The 17,513-nt window shown below is 39.7% G+C and overlaps 2 protein-coding genes across 2 annotated transcripts; one reads left to right on the forward strand and one right to left on the reverse strand.

The window, feature by feature from the left end:
- The first annotated feature begins 568 nt into the window (after nucleotides 1-568).
- Nucleotides 569-3,647, forward strand: cldn2 (claudin 2). Its single transcript, XM_053331588.1, has 2 exons — nucleotides 569-1,146; nucleotides 2,663-3,647. The coding sequence occupies exon 2, from the start codon at nucleotides 2,695-2,697 to the stop codon at nucleotides 3,526-3,528; it is 834 nt and encodes a 277-aa protein (XP_053187563.1). The 5' UTR covers nucleotides 569-1,146; nucleotides 2,663-2,694; the 3' UTR covers nucleotides 3,529-3,647.
- A 5,761-nt stretch (nucleotides 3,648-9,408) lies between these two features.
- Nucleotides 9,409-16,796, reverse strand: rbm41 (RNA binding motif protein 41). Its single transcript, XM_053332175.1, has 7 exons — nucleotides 16,730-16,796; nucleotides 13,906-14,062; nucleotides 12,702-12,903; nucleotides 11,998-12,202; nucleotides 10,676-11,175; nucleotides 9,797-9,944; nucleotides 9,409-9,655 (listed from the first exon to the last, which is right to left on the reverse strand). Exons 1-7 carry the CDS (start codon nucleotides 16,794-16,796, stop codon nucleotides 9,462-9,464), a joined length of 1,473 nt encoding a protein of 490 aa, XP_053188150.1. The 3' UTR covers nucleotides 9,409-9,461.
- Nucleotides 16,797-17,513: the final 717 nt, after the last annotated feature.

Below are 17,513 nucleotides of genomic sequence, written 5' to 3' on the forward strand. Positions count from 1 at the left end.
TGAAGGTATTGTTTATCTTCAGTCTCCTCTCTTTCTTCACAGTCACATCACACACAGTACAGTCGTGAGTAAACCCATAAATAAAAGAGGTACAATAAAAACAGAAAGCTAAATTAAGCATGTGAGTATTCCTCCTCCAGTTTTCCTGCTTCAGGTCGCTTTGTTTCATTGCTGACCTAAATTAGAAATACAGAAATGCTCAAAAGCCTTTTCTTCAAGGATTATTGTACACCGAGTCAAGAACCTTTCCCTCAAAACATCAAAGGATAACTAGTTTGAGCCCTTCTCTTTTCATAAAAGTAATATGACCATCACATCTCTTACTGAATGAAACAGATTTCACTCCACTGAAAACCAATATCCTGAAAGATCTGTTCTCTTACAGTGGGAATGATGAAGCCTCCTTTCACTGCCAAACACGCCTCTGACTCCGCTGAACTTTTTGTTTTTTGGACCAATCTGCTGTCGATGGTGTACCAAAGGTCTATTTTGGAGAAATGACAGATTAGAGAATGATTAACATGACTGGCTACGAGGATGTGAGTGTGTGTCACTGTCAAAAGTGTCATTGTCAGTGTGTGTGTGTGTACATGACAGGAGCTGAAGGTCTGGATGAGGGACAGAGATTGCACGCTTAAACAAAAACAGCAGAGCATCTGATCAAGACAGAGACGAGAGACGGTGACAGAAAGACAATGTAAAAGTCTCTTTTTTTTTTAAAGTGGATTTGGCGATACATTGAACTCAAAGGACTTTTTCTTCTCAAACAGTAACAGATGTACTTGTTCCTAAAAGTGTTTTTTGGCTGCTTTGGTCGAATGCAGCCAGCAGAGTAAGTGCCATTTAGAGAACAGCAGCTGCATGACAACTGCGACTATGTCAAGGTCTGAGGAAGCAGTCAGAGACTAATACAGCAAGCAAAAAGAAAAATAGAAAAAAATAATCTTTTGGAGAAGCAGGAGCACGTTCAAAAGAAATATCAGTGGTGAATACAACCTGTACAGGCTGCAAGCTCTGCTGTTTCTTCATCGTCTACCTCCTCATCCTCTGCTTCAAGCTGCAACTTCATCTCCTGCAGCAAACGACCAAAATCATATCCTCGATCAGTCCAGCATCTTAATCCTCCAAAACCTGCTGCAGTCTCAGGTAATGTCTGAAAGTGGGCTGTGTGTATGTGTGTGTGTGTGTGAGTGTGTGATCCATATACCTGTATTTTCAGGTGACAAGATATTTTGAGTGTTCGAGATACATTTGGAGGGTTAGGGTTAGGGTTGGGGCGTACTAGTATTATTGTTTGTTAGGGTTATTTTAGCTTAACGTTACCTCAGTCAACAAATGAGTGGACTTTGCCAAATAGTGCTGGTAAGTTTCCCAGACACGGGTATATGTCATATTATACCTGTAATTACCTTTTACATCAGCCTCCCACCTGTATTTTCGAGTCACACATGTTGGGAATATCCTACAGCTACCCATTAGGTGAAAAAATACTCAAGTTTATGTCAACATACCATTGGCAAAATTGGCTGCAAATCCACATCTTCTGACATCTATAAAACCCCCATACTGCTGCATTAATGTTTCAAATAATTAAAAATGAGCTATAGTGCTTGTGTGTATGTGGGTGTGTGGTTTCACGTGTTAATGAATCACTAAACCAATAAAATTAGCTTGCCTATCCAATTTACCTGGTGTGACTAAACGGTTCATATTTATGAATTGATCTAATTTACTTTTAGATATCACTACATTTTAGCTAAATAAACCTAGCTAATCCCAGCTTGTTAGCTAGCTAGCTAACTAGCTAGCTTTTGGTGAACACATCTGATCAGAAAACTAGTTAATGTAAAATGATCAGATACAGTAAGCGTACATGGTCAACCTGATCTATCAGGTTGTTTGTTAGCAGTATGAAAGGCTATCAGGTTGTTTGTTAGCAGTATGAAAGGCTGTTCTACTATATTTGGCCTGCTTGACAGTTAGCAAGCTAACAAAGAAAAAGCCGCTATCAGTACTCCTGACAGTTTTCTATGCAACTAAAATATGAATTTAGAAAGAAGCTCAAATTTATCAGGCTGTTAGATACATATATTGTACACTGACAAACCTAACACAGCCCTTTGCTTGATACATCTCTTTATACGGTATTGAGCCTGTTTGCACAGTCAGTGACGGTGGTAAAGATAACTGAAAAGTCTTGGTTTGAAATTGAAATTATTTGAAGATTTACGTGACAATATTAATTTGGAGATATACTGTGCTGTATACACATCATTCACAAGTGTCCAACATCGCTCAACTCAAGTCAATATGATTGCTGTTGTTCATATGAGGATTAAGATTGTTGTGCATTGACAATCTGGCACAATAAATCCAATTTGGATTGAAGTACCTTGATTGATAGGACTTGGCTGACATGGTGAGGAGACTTTATTTGTTCTGAGTTTCCCAGCTGTAATTATGAAATTAGTGTTGATGTGAATGCTATTTGCTAGTCAGAAAATGGTACAGAAAGTATGGCAGTTGCATACATGGTGGTGGCTATGAGTTTCTATAGCCTACCACTTTCTAACAGCAGTCATATCAGCATTGAAGCCAGAATTACAACTGGTAAACCCAGAAACTCAAACCATCAGAGACATGATTCTTTGTGCCTCCTCAGGTGCTGGTCTTGTTGGGTCAGTTTGACAGTTAATGACAGCTGACGCCATGGCATCAGCAGCTCTGGAGCTGATGGGCTTCTTCCTGGGCCTGCTGGGGATGCTGGGTACCCTGGTCGCCACAGTGCTACCATACTGGCAGATTTCCGCCCACATCGGCTCCAACATTGTTACCGCCGTGGCCAACATGAGGGGCCTGTGGATGGAGTGCGTATATCAGAGCACGGGCGCTTTCCAGTGTGAGACCTACAACTCTATGCTGGCGCTGCCCTCCGACCTGCAGGCATCTCGTGCACTCATGGTCATCTCCTTGGTGCTGTCCATCCTCGCCATCGCCATTTCAACCTTGGGGATGCAGTGCACTATCTGCCTGGAAGGCTCAGGTGCAGTAAAAGGTCGTGTGGCAGGTGCGGGTGGGGGTCTGTTTTTCACTGCAGGCTTCCTGGCACTCATACCTGTGGCATGGACCACACATGAGGTAGTCCAGACCTTCTACCGACCCAACATACCTGCCAGCATGAAGTTTGAGCTGGGGGAGTGCCTGTATGTTGGCCTGGCTGCTGCACTCATCTCCATGCTGGGAGGGGGGATGCTGTGTGTGTCATGCTGTGAGGAGCAGGATGGCGGTCGTGGGAGACGACACGGTGGAGGGTATCCATACCCAGTAGGTGGCGGTACGCTGGGCACAGGAGTACGGACCACCTCACAGACCTACCGCAACCCCACCCTGCAGGTGGGAGGCACCAACACAGCCAGCAGGGGGCAGACGCTGGTTCGCAGTACCAGTGGCAGCTCGCAGACAAGTATGCGTGGCCAGGAAGCCAGGAAGCCCACTGCGGCAGGATATGACATCACAGGATATGTCTGAGGTTACTGACTCCATATTCACTTCATATACTGTATGGCTCCTTCACAACTTAAGTTGAGTTACATGTATTTATATGCTGTTTTTTTTTCAAGATGCTTGACAATATGTGACACATTTAAGATGTTGTGTCTGATGTCTTTTTTTTATTAAAAAAGTTTAATACCATGTTAAAGTTCCTTAAATCAGAATTTAATCCCCATTTTAATGCAAATTTCAAAAGTTTAACTGCAGAACACAGCATATCTCCTACTTGTCTATTTACACATCAGTGTATGTGCACCGGAGGCTGCAAGTTTCCACATCACAGTCTCATCAGGATTGGTTTGTGAACTAGTTGTGATGTCACAAAATCACTCTTGTCTCACTCGGGCCTTAAATTCAGACTTAAGGTGAACACAGAGAAACATTCATGAATATAATAGCCTTCTAGTGTCAAACCCTGCAGTGGAGCTCAAACACGTTTTTGAGTGGAGGATTGGACTTTAATGTACATACAAACAAGAGTCGAGTCAAAAGGTGAAGGCTCACATGGACTGTCTGAAATTACTCATGTTTTAACTTTTTTTTAAAGTTTGTGAAGTAAAGTGGAAATTGGGCATTTCACTGGAGGACAGTTTAGTGTCCGAGGTTAACAATCCCACTCACAACACCAAACTATGTCACTGTACATGTATCTCTTTGTACATGTTTCATCTTCTTTTCTGAAGACTGTATACCTTATTGAGTGTTGGATGTCACACATTTGCATTACTTTGATGGCAACTTATCAATGTAGAAAAGTGGCATAAATGTGCACACTCGTAGATGAGACCCTTTGACTGTGCTGATTATAATTTTGTGGCTTTAAGCATGGCTGATTCTGTCTGTGATAACCAGAAGATGTTTATGTACAGAGATGAAAATGTTTCACTCTGTAAATTTATGTGAGCAATACATCTGAGGATGTTCACTGCCTCACTGGCACACCAGTCATCATATTTTAAAATCCTGCTTTTGATTGTATTTCTATGAAAAAGATAAACCAAGCAGACATTGATAAAGATAGTGAATGTGAAAACTACAGAGTTCATGGACAGGTTGTTAATAACATAGTAGGACTGTCTAAATGCATTTAATATACTGGAGAAAAGTTTTTGTCAATGAGTAGATTTTGGGTAGCTCTTCATTATCTGAACTCACTAATACGGATACTGATACTGATCAACTGTCACATGAAATTAAATCATCATTTTTAACATGAAATCTAAAGCTAACACTCACATTTCTTATCAGAATCCTACAGATGATTTCTCACAATGAAACTCTGACATCTTATTGACACATTACAGTTGATCTATTGATGGTTAGTATAACCAAAATCAAAATGTTAATTGTCTTCAAAGTGTATTCTAACGCTGGCTCTGCATTAATTATTATTGCGCCTTATTATCATTGTGTGAAATATTATGTTTATTTGGTTTGAAGTACAGTTAAGTGTTTGCCGGCTGCTGGTTAAATGTTTGCTGGGTGTCCTTGGTCTCAATATTTGCAGTATACTGGATGTATTGTTGGAGGTTTAAAGACCAGTTTTACTTTTCTAGTCTGTTGATCTGCACCTGGCTGCAAGGAGACTTGGTACAAAATGTGCTTCATAATATTGGATATATTGCTTAAAAAAGAAAGAAAATCCTCCTTGCAATGTGACATTTACAGCTCTCACTTGATTTAGAAGGATCATTTCTTTATCATACAAGGTGACACAAGGTCTGGTCTTTTTGTTTCATTCCCCCTTATTTGATTGTTCATGACTGCTGATGTTTTTCACCGTACTTCTGTTGATTATCAGGGATGTTGTTCCAGTAGATAAAAAAAACTTTTGTGTGTCAGAATTGCCGTTAGTTAATGTTTTTTTTAATTTGGAAATAAATGCTAACTTTTCTTACAAGCCATTTGTTAAACACTTGCCCTGAATTTCCTGCAAATCCAAATTTGAAGTATTAATATGCAATTACTGGTACATGATGACCCTTTTATGGAGCAGTGGTTGACATTCAAGGACAGTCCGCATTACAGGTCAGTTTCGATGGGTGTTTTTACAGTCTGGAACGGAGAAAAGATCACTGCCCTGAACTGGAGGCAAATAGAAGATGAGCACAAACAAAACCTAAACAAACATTGCTCCTGCTCCTGTCAATCAATAAACAGTTTCAGTTTGACTAACAGGTGGATCGTGAGACCAAAATGCACAAGAACACAAGGTCAGTTTGGAGATAGTTGAGAAAGGTTGCTCTTAAAATGTGATTCAGAAAGTTATGACTAAGAGCTGAACTCATACCTAGCATGTTTACAGTATACTAAGTTGGTCCAGACAGATCCACACTGATATCCTCCTTCTGTGGATATTACAGAAAACATGTTCTCAACACTTCAGCAAATATTTAAGAAACTAACCTGTTATATTATCTCACTGCAGAGGTATTCAGCTGTAAAACATATCTAAACTCCTTACCTAACTCTATTACAGGCCTTGAGTGTGCACTGTAAGTTCTATAATGAAGATAAATGTGGACCATGAACATGGTCAGAACAGCTAAAAGTGACCTGCACATTAGTACAGAAATTACATAGACTGTTTTATGTGGAGGAATGAAAGACCTTCCACCACTCAGCACAATTTATCTGTAAACTGGATATTAATAAGAAAAAAGAAAAAATCGTAACTGCCTACCTGAAATATGATGTTGATGGTGTGAGAAGTAAGTTAAAATAATAAAACAACCCCGAGGGGTGCCAGTGGATGCCTCGCCTGGGGCACCAAAATATCCAGAAATGGCCCTGCAGCCAAGTGACAACAATGCCACCAAACAAGCACAGGGACATGCATGAAAATGGATATTTATCCTCTTTAAAGCAATTTGTTTTTTTAATGTTAATTTGTAGTTAGACATTTACCTGAAGCAATGAATGGAATCCAGAATCTTGAATGAACTATCCAGAGCTGGTTTATATCCACACTTTCTAATCCTCCTTGGTTTGTGGTCATATTGAATGGACCTCATGGTACTGCTGGATCTGAGAGGACCTGAGAAAAGTCTGATAACATTAGCAACACATTCTGTAGTTTTAATTCATCACAAATACAAAACTTCATATTAGAGTTAATGTCTGTTATTTTATTGCATTTTGGCAGAAAGTGAGTTTCCTGCACAGAGAAAAGTAAACTAGTAAGTAGATTAAACTCCTTAAATGCAGAAGTCAAGCAGGCAATGAGGGACTTGGATGTAACCACTTGATGTGAGGTTTCCCAAATATAGTCTCCGTGTTTGGGAAATCAAACATTACAAACTGCAGACCACACTCACTCACTGGTGGTCTGCCCAGACAAGAATCAGGTCAGAAAGTGAACTGTTTCAAACAACATACATTTGACCGGGAGAGCAGCAGAGATAACTGGACTAGGAACACACACACACACACACACACACACACACACACACACACACACACACACACACACACACACACACACACACACACACACACACACACACACACACACACACACACACACACACACACACACATACACACACACAGTGGGAAAGATAAACATGATCTCAAAAACGTACAGTAGATGCTCCTGAGCACATTTCACCACAGCAGATACAGTCTGTTCCTCTTTCCTTGTGCACCGGGGAGATCTGGGGAGTGGACAAAATAAAGTAAACACACACCAAATGAAACGAGACTTTAAGTTTGCAGTGAATTAATCACAGTTCCCATATCAGGTTGACAACAAGTTTCAAGCATTTGTCAACTTTAAAATGGACCTAAATCTGAATGCTCAAAGAAACATAAAAAAAAACACTCTACATATCTATCAGACATGACAAAATAATTGTAGATATCAAGAAATAGCCTCAGTTTAGTATTAATAACAAACACAAACCACATGCGGTTTGAGGGAATAAAGTCTAATTGCAACCAAACAAATTATACTGATGAGTTGATCAACAGTATAACTTTAAAGAAATTTAAAGAAATGGACAGCTGCATGGAGAAACTAGGGAAAAAACAGCATTGTAGAGTAACTGAATTCATACATTGTAGACAAGTGTGGAAGACAGATACAAAAATATGTTAATTTCAATCATAAGTTCAAAGCAAAAGAGATTTATTCTAGCCAAACTGGTGTAAAATAGACTCAAGAATCTTAAATCCAAAGATGATTATAGTACATGTTGGCTGAGATCATTAAAAAAGTCAAAGATATGGCACTCACAAATGTAATTTTATCAACTACAAAATCTTCAGGTGTATGTTAATTGAATTGAAGTTGTTCACCCAACACTTATTATGTATTCAAAAGGGTCAACATGTTATATAAATGGTCGACAAAGAAAGGTGCAGCTCTAACTAAATATCTGACAATCATCGATGCAGTATTTGTCCTGTTGTGTATATTTTCATTTCAATTAAATTACATTAAAACAAACCTTGATCTTTCTCTAACCAGGTGGGGTTTTTTTGTGTCTGCCCTTTACCACAGGGTTTGTCACATCATAAAACATCATTATTTTGTACAAACAAAGGGTACAATGAAGGAACAGCCTTAACACAACCTTGAACACATTATTCTGTTATAAAAGCCTCACATTGTTCCTTTGTAACTTTAAACAAAAAGGTTTTTATAATGAATGTTTTCTTCAATTTTCCTTTTTCATTGTCAGAAGTACAGTAATAACTAAATGTTTTTTTCTATTGTAGTTTCCTAAAAAAAAAAAACCTTGTCTGGTTTCAAGATCAGTACTGCAGGACATTAGTGACATGAGTGAAGATAGAAAACAAAAGGATTCAATAGTTATTAAATGTGTTTTGTCTTTGTCAACAAACTATATTCTGCTTCAGTGGCTGCTTGGATGCTTTTCTTTCGCTTCTCTCAAACGCACACAGCTTTAATGACTAAATGGCTCCATCTAGTGTCAAAAAAGAACATTTTAAACCCGAGAAGCGATCCAGAAGTGCTTTTCAAATTGTGTTACCCAGCAGTGGAATATTAAACCTTTCAAATCATTCTGAAACAACCCAAATAAAAAGTGTCTCCATTAGCTGTTGTGCCAAAAAAGACTCGGATGGATATTTTTTGTAGCCTGAGCACATTCTTTCATGACACCACATGCTATGTTTACAGTATAGTTTAAATACATGCATTCATTCATTGAATATAGGAAGGTCAGAAGGTTCAGTGTTTGTCTCACTGGCCTGTTCAGACAGATTTAGAATGGAAAACTTTGCACTGTCTTTAAAAATACAAACAGAAAGCCTCCTTTACTCATATATTATGTTTATATATCATGTTTCCCAATTATGGAGACGTGAGAATAAATGAAAGACAATTGGGGGGGATTTACAGATATAGAACTACTACTTGGTAAAAATGCCTACAGATCTTCAGTTTAAAATTGACATATATTTACCAAAGATTAAACCTAAATTATTCTGTCCTTTATTCAAAAGTGGAAATAAATAGTAGGTTATTTTCAAACCAGGGAGCTAATTACCTTTAAGTTAGGAGGGAAAATTTAATGATATGAAATAAGATGGAGTAAAAGGTGTCTTTAGGTAAAATATAATATATACAATATATTCATGAACTTCCTTAATAGGTAGAAATAGCATGTCCGAAAAAAGGGCATTAGTTTGTGTTTATTCTCTCTTGTTTTGTCTGCATGTGTTAGTTATTTTTATTATAATTTGTTCTAATTAAATGTATTTTAAACTTATTTTGTCAGTGTTATCAAGATGATAAAATAAAATGCTTAATCAAGAAAAACAGGTTAATACAACTGCACAAACCTCACAACAAACTGTAGTTTCATACAAAAGAGACATTTATTAGATGACCACAGGAAGAAAATAAATAATATACAATAAAATGTACCTGAGCCTGTTATTTACAAGTTTGGGGCATGTGTATTGTTGTCTGGAATAAACCCCCTTTGTGCTTTTTTTCTATTTTTCTCCTCCTGCACTTCCTCCTTCTGTTTCTCTTCTTCCTGACGCTCACGGCCAAACTCAACCACCAAAGGTTTCCCTAGCAACCGGTATCCATGGACCAACTGCAAGGCTTTCTGGGCTGTTTCAGCATCTGCCAATAGAGAACAAGCACACATAATAACATGAGATGTGAAAAAGTTGACAATGAAAATGTTGCTGTTTAAAATGAACTGACAAAAATGCCGGAAAAACACTCCTTGATCAAAGAGGTAGCAGAAAGCACCGCTCTCACCTGGCAGAGTGATGAAAGCCTGACCTCTCATCCTTCCAGTCAGCAGGCGATAAATAACAGCAGGCCTGTTTTCCTGCTCAAACCTGGAAAACAGCGCCACCAGCTGGGCCACTGATGCCTGTGCACTCAGGTTTCTCACACACAAAACCTGAAGTGAGACGCACAAATACAAAACGTACATAAATCAGTGGAAATACTTGGTTAAGTCTGTAGTGTGGTGTCTGAAGACAATAAAAAATTAAAGTTATAATGCTCACATGATGTACCATTGTGACTTTGTGTTTAATGTGTTTCTAATGTTAACCTGTTTACAGCCGCAGCTCTTTAGATGTCCCACAAGAAAATAAGACCATAAAATCACAATTACAGTGTACAACAATCATCTTACTGTTCTTTTAACAACTACAAGCCCAATTTATGAGTCAGTGGTTTACAACCTAGACATCTTAAACCACTGAGTGTCTCAAATGTCATTCCTGTGGATAAAGTTTAAGTATTTTAATTGTTAGTCTGTCTAAATTCTACATGTTGTGATTATATACAGTGTATGCACCACCAGTCATAGAAAATTGGAGGTCGTATTTCAAGAGAGTTTACTGGAAGTTCAATTGCTGTTGAATAAATATGATGTGAAGCCTGATTTGGTGGCAAAGAAACAGTTGACTCCATTTATAATCTATTTTTTTTGGTATATCTTTAAGCAATTTTTGAATCTCTGGACCAAGTTTGACTGAGAGCTAGTATTTCTACAGTGGTAATTTTGTTTTTTATGTGTTTGGAAACCATTAGCATTGTAGCTAGCCTAAAACAACCCTATCAGGGTCATGTTGTATACATCATATCATTGATTTCATGGCTACTAAGTGCTGCTGTCGATACCTTGGATGGTGTTCCTGGCTGGTAGTTTCGGAACCTCGGGATGCTCCGGATTCCTTCCTCAGATTCACGGTTCTTAAGGATTTCTTCATCTGAAACAGTCTCAATCTCCCCTCTGACAGTCAGGGGTGCACCTGACCCCACCTTCACCGCCCCGCACAGACTGCCAATCGGCTGGCTTATATGTATCTTTACTGGAGCAGCCAGTTGTGGTTTCCCTGGTTCATCCTGCTGCTCTGTGCTTTCTGATTCTAGCTGACTTGATGAACTACTTTTTTCACCCTCCAGCTCTGACTGATACTCAGATGCTTCTTGGTTGTTATCTTTCTGTGAGTTTTGGTTAGATGCAGTTTCAGATCTAGAAAAGTGTGATGCTCCAGCAGGGTTTCGCTCAGGTTCCTGTGGTGACACTTGTGGTTTCCTCTCACAGAGAATGTCACTGTAGAGAGAGCTCATTGGATCAGAGGACGAGGCCCCCTGCTGGCCCTCCTGGTGATCTTCATCTGTAAAGAAAAATAAAGCAACAACACAGGTGAGATCCTTTGACAGGAACTTCAAGGGACTTCTCACTGACTACCTTTTGTTTTTTCAAACTCTTCTATCTACTCTCCTGTTATTCTATTGATATATTTATGTCTGTCATCACCTGATGGATCAATTATTCCCTTGATTCAACTCTTTCTAATTCGTTTCTCTTGTGTGATCATTTCAAGATGACAGGATTGGTTTCTTATTTTGTTAATGCTGATATGAAACATTATATAACTTATGTTTTGGAAAATTGGGTCAATTTCATCATCAGAAATATTTGGTTGGTCAAAAGTTGAACTCCTCACTGGCAGCATGAAGAAACTAAATGTCTAAGACTTCCAAAATTGACCTGAATTGGTATGAAGGCTGTAATTCATGGATTTACCTCACCTGACTTCACCTTTCTAGAAACTCTGAAGTCTGTTTTGCTGTTGGCATTTCAACTCTTCTGGGTAAGAAAGGCATTTACTGTACAGGTATGTGCCTGAAACGTGAAAATAAACATGTCAATCTTTTTTTTCTTTCGTTGCTTTTATAACAATAACAAACTTTATTTATAGAGCACCTTTCATACAAGGCTCAAGTGCTTTACAGATAAAAAATTATGATTGGAGGTGAGTTGTTTTGCATTATTCTTGGCTTTAACCAGTCTCACTTACAAAAGTTCCTTTCTATTTGTTGTCTTTTATAATTTCACCTCTCTGTTTTGACAATATACAAATAAATGTTCAGCATGTCACCCAGAGTGGTTGGTACAGGACTGGAATTCCTGATTACTCTCTTGCACTCTATACCTCGATGGTAAAGTGCGGTGAGGAAACCCAGGCGATCGGTTCCCTGGAACAACGCTTGTTCGATCTCCATCTCACGTCTTGACAGTGCGCGACTGGCAGCGAAGCGCTGTGGGCGGGACAGGAGCTCCGCCCTGGCTTCAATCTTGTCTCTGATCACCTGCAAACGCTGCTGCTTCACCCCAGGAGCTACACACACCCCGTGGGACTGTGTGGGCACAGAGAAAGGGGTCAGATAATAGGTTGTTGGACAAGGTTTATATACTGTAGTAGTTCATATAATATGTATATCAGTGTCTCCTCAGACAGCTAAAAGTCAACATGCATAAGTCACGGAATCTGGCCCCTACTGAAAGGATATATCTGCATTATTTATTTTGAATAAAGTATTATGAAGTAAATTTGCCTGTTAGTCTTGCTTACATAAACAGGTAGGGATTAAATAGTGTGCATGAAAACCAGTCATCGATCTTAGTTTGACGAATATTTAAAACATAAAAAGAGGAATTTGTTAGATTATATTTATATGTACAAACTGCACATTTCGCCAGCAGAGGATGGATTCAAGACTAAATGAAGAGGATGCAAAATGGAAAATCACACCTCATTTCCACTCCACACGACCTGAACGTGTTTGCATAAAGAAAACCAGAAAAACACCAGGTTCTTCTGTTCTTAGCCACCTCTCAGTCTCCAGCTGTTTTTACCTGCTCTGCTACATCTGGTGCGTCTCTGCTCTGCCACAGCTGGATCTCAGTGTCGGTGAGGCCCAGCTCCCGCAGACTGGCCAGCTCCTGCTCCCCATCCTGCAGGGCCTGGAACTGGGACAAGGTCTTCACTCCGGCCGCCTGCTGCCCAAACGGACGATAGAGTGCCGCTGGGGCGAAGCACTGCTTCTTGGCTACACAACTGTAAGACAAGATTTATCCCAAAATGAAATTTAAAAAAAGAACTGAGACACTTTCTGGGTTCAACCTGACAATTTTGTGTCTGATGTTTAACAATCTGAATTTACTGATCTAATAAGATAAAAGGTAAGACTTTGTAGCCCTGAGGGTTGTGTGTAAAAAAATCCTCCAGGCTGCTCTGTGGGATGCAGTGACATAACTCAACGTAACTAAACATGTTATGGATCCAAAGCACCTCACAGAACAAGGTTAGGGTTAGGGTTACTGTGGGACTTTTTTTTGTCTTAGACAGCACCCAAAGCTCAGGTGGTAATGAAACTGCAGACACTGCTTTCTCACACTGGCAGGATTCATTTTATTAGCACTACTTGTTGTTTATTTACTGTTGTTGTGTGACAGTGAATTTATCCAGTGAGAAATTAGCCATAGTTTGAATTTAAAATGACACTTTGGACAAATATTTGAATATAATTACCCTGCACAAATTATCTATCTGTAATGTTGTGCTGTTCCCACATATTATAACCTAAACAGCTCCAAGACAAATTATTTAATTTAAGCTATCATGTCACTTTTCTAAAGTACTGTTGATGATATGAAGCTAAAATGGCTTTAATCTATGTATTTTAACTAGTTGTCAAGTCAGATAACGTCTTCTAGTGCTCATAATTTATGCTACCTTCAAGAACTGTCATCCACTGACAGCGTTTTACTTGGGACCTGCAAAGTTCACTACAGGATGTTTTGCTTGTTTGTGGTGGGGGATTTTTTGCGGACAGTATTGCAACACAGGTGCTTCTGTACTGCAGGAAATCATAAAGCGGTATACTGCTGAACATAGCCAATGAACAAGAAAAGTGTGTTGGACTGTAAATTACTGCTGTATAATTGATCCAGTTGATCCAAAAAATGTCTGAGAAGGGATTTTAGTTTAACTTTCTGCAGTACCATGTCATATTTTTATGATAACCCCATTTTCTGGTGATAAAACACAGTTTCTGACCGGTCGATGTCGACGTCAGTGTGGAGCTGCTGCAGCAGGAGGCTGTGTAGCTGCCGCTGGCCCTCCGTCTCCTGTTCCTCCAGCAGCGGGCCATCTTCACAGGATTGCCGGCTCACTCTGAGCAATAAAACACAGAGAGACTTCAGTTTAAATGATGCTGATACAACAGTAGGAGCAGCGCATTCCCGGCATCATAAACACAGCGACCACAGCAACCACAATTAAACAGTTCACATAAGTTGTTGATACAGTTTTCTACACAAACAAAATATACAGTATTACATGATACAAATAATTTATGTTGTAGTATAAGTAGTATAACCTCTTATAAAGGAATTTACATAATGTTTTGCCTGTGGTTGGACAATATTATAAGGGTTACAAACTGATTCCAGCATGGTTTCTTTATTCCTCTATGACAGTAAGCTTAATATATTTGGGATGTGGTCATGTGGACATCTTGGAGGTCATCTTGGGCTGTTTCTTGGGCACTTTCTGACAGACAACTAATTGATTTGAAAGATAATTGACAGATGAATTGATAATGAAAATAGTTGCAGCCCTAAATTCATTTATGTCTGAATTAATAGAACATTTATCACAAATACATTTTGATATCTGATCCCCTCATCCCACTCACTGTTACAACAAGAATTGTTGCTGTTTGCATCTTTTTATATTGCACATTGCACTTTAATGTCCTTATAGATTATTACTACTTTATTTATGTCTTAAATTGTTTTTAATTGTCTTGTTTTTATGTAACAGGGAGTGCTATCTAAATGTCGTTATTTTGCTGTCTGACGCATCAATATAATAACAACAAAGCTACTACTGAGGGGAACAAAGGAAACGTAGCTAGGCAGTGGAAATATATCTAACTAACAGCTGGTGACTCTGACACTGACAGACATCACAACACTGCCATGAAGTGCAGTAAGTTAAATTAAACACCAACTAAAAGTGAGTTTTGAGGAAGAAGTTTATTTCAAACACTAGCGTTAAATGTGATCAGCGGACACTTACATGAACAAGCCTAACGAGGAGAGGAGCCCAATGTGAGTCTACACTATACTAAAAAAATGATTTAAACATGAAATCATGTATGACAGCAGCTGCAGAGTAGCTAATGCTAAGTTAGCTTCTATCTCCATGACAACAGCGGTAACCGAAGTAGGCAGAGTGATCGACGTAAGGAGGACGTAACGGGTTTAAATGTGTAATTTGTGGTAACACTCATATCAAACCATATGTTTCAACAAATCTGTTTGATTGAAATGTCTTAATTTCTCCAAAAACTCCTGGACAAGTGAAAGTTTGTATTTACCTTCGCATGCTTCCGGTTTTAGCCAACACTTCCGGTCCGTTGAATTATGGGAAATGTAGTATAACTAAAAGGAGCCATAATCTATGTTTACACTTGTTACAATGGCTTATAATTAGTGTCTCAGCTTGAACTTGTAGCATTTAGACTAAAAATTGAGCACATTCATTGAATTTGGAGCAGAAAAATTCTATATTTTTAAGGAAAAGGGAGTACATGGTAATTCGATTTGTATCTTTTATTTATTTATTTTACAACTATTTAGTTTTCTATTTTCTCTCAACTGATACACACATCAGTCACGTGCTGCATGCTTGCTTTTGTTGTTGTTTAATATCGTGCACAGAAAAGAAAACACACTCAAACAACCTCACATATGCCGCACCCCACTTCATTGGAAAGGGTGTGGTTATAACTAATGTCAATCATCATGAGTTGGCTGCTCTCCCTTCATCTTCTAAGCTGAGCACGGTGTCATATTTATCAGACCTAATGCTGCAAAGCCTTACTGAATATATACTCTAAACCGCTCCTACACCCTCCCCACCCAGCTGAAGTGTCCTCAATTAGCCTGCTGGCTGACGTCAGTAAGGTGACATGGGTGTCTCTCTTCACCATCTCTGAGCAATAAGCAGCTCGCTGCAGCAGCATTGCATTCGGCAGGGATATACAAGGATGCAATGAGAGCAGTAGTGGTTGCATGCAATTAAAAAAATTCCCATGCATTTGTGTCCGCCTGCCTGCAGCCGGTGTCGGGTCGCCGGCAGCTGAGCTCCGCTACGCTTGGCTCCTCTGCAGGGCTGCAGGGCTGCGCAGCTACTGACTGACAGAGAGATGAGGGGTGGGGACGCAGGGTGGGGTCACAAGCAGGGAGAGGCGGAGGAGGAAAAGGCAGAGAGAGAGAGCCCAGCCCTTGAATACACGGCAACAACACGCCGACAGAGAGAGAGAGGGAGAGACACACATACAGAGACTGGCTTTTTTTTGGGGGGAGCAAAGGGAGCCTTCGACGCTGCGGACATGAACTGAAAAAGAAACACTAGAAGAGGCAGGGATCGTGTTCCTATATCCCGAAAATTTACTGTGAAGGTGGAAAACTAGCCCCCCCCAAAACTCTTCCTCTCTCCCTTACAGTTCTTATCCAGATAGAGCTACACCCAAAGCCCCGACCGACCCCCTCCTGCTCTTGCTGCTCCACCCCTCCGCCGCTGCACCGCTCCGGCAACCGAGATGCACACGGAGACCCCTAACAAGACAGTAAGTGCACATTATTGACTTTGCCCTGGTCAATGAAAAGAAAAAAGAAAAAGAGAGAGAAACGTCTACCTGTGCGGATGATCTGCCTGTACACAAACAGTAGTTGACATTGTCAGCTCAACATGTGCCAATATATGAATGTCAGTGAGTATATTTAGCTCTAACAGCCAATTACAAGTGTATCCTTGCAGGCAGGCAGTTTATTTTGCAATTAGTGGAAGAGTTTTGTAACAGCGACCTCACTGCATTGCAAGAGCATCAGGCTGAGAGCACTGTCATTTCCACAGTTCATTCGGGAAAACCTCTCCATCTCATCTCTGTGTCTTGCATCTCTCTCTCGGTGTGTGTGTGTGCGAGGTTAGTTCAGGTTCAATTTGAAATGCTCTGTGATCTCTGAGAGGCAGAAAGGAAACGGAAGGCAGAAACTGCAGCTTGTAGGACACCATCTTAGCTTTTAAAGGGCCAGCAGCCCCCTTTTTTTTTTAAAACACACAACCCTGGGAAGCAGCCAGGTGCACTGCCTCCAGCTACACTCTGTTTGGGCCCTGCTCTGCTTGTGTCTTTAAATGAGTCTTGCTTCAACATAGTTAGTTTAATGTGTCAATGAAGCTGGAAGTATACTCAGAAGTAAATTAAATCTGGCATTTTGCCAGACTGCTATATAGTGCAGAGAGCAATCACCAGTAGGAAACCTCACTGCAGCTCCAGATCTGTTTATTTGATGATTTGGGGGGGTGATGGAGTCAAGTCACAGTTTTGTGCAGACATAACTCCCAAGTTCCTTGATAAAGAAGTGAACTTTGACCCGAGACAGCTGATGCATTTTGTGTTTGAACATGGATTATTTGTTTGATTGATTCAACCGGTTCCACACTGCCAGACCCACAAACTGCAGCATCACTCTTGGTTTGTTCATTTTTTTGTTTTTATTTATTATTTGCTACTCGATATTTTTTTAATTTCCCAGCACTGGAGCATTGTTGGTTTCAAATCCTCTTTCTCCTTTCCCTTTTGTTTATGTGAGGAC

This window comes from Scomber japonicus, chromosome 13 (assembly GCF_027409825.1).
Source record: "Scomber japonicus isolate fScoJap1 chromosome 13, fScoJap1.pri, whole genome shotgun sequence".
NCBI classification, from domain to species: domain Eukaryota; kingdom Metazoa; phylum Chordata; class Actinopteri; order Scombriformes; family Scombridae; genus Scomber; species Scomber japonicus.

Excerpts from the sequence above, each read along its gene's own strand:
- rbm41 (XM_053332175.1), bottom strand. The coding sequence starts at position 16,796 with ATGGAGAGGTTTTCCCGAATGAACTGTGGAAATGACAGTGCTCTCAGC. Across the intron at positions 12,203-12,701 it reads CACCAGATGTAGCAGAGCAG|TCCCACGGGGTGTGTGTAGC; the intron begins GTAAAAACAGCT and ends GTGCCCACACAG. Across the intron at positions 9,656-9,796 it reads GGCTTTCATCACTCTGCCAG|ATGCTGAAACAGCCCAGAAA; the intron begins GTGAGAGCGGTG and ends CTCTATTGGCAG.
- cldn2 (XM_053331588.1), top strand. The coding sequence starts at position 2,695 with ATGACAGCTGACGCCATGGCATCAGCAGCTCTGGAGCTGATGGGCTTC.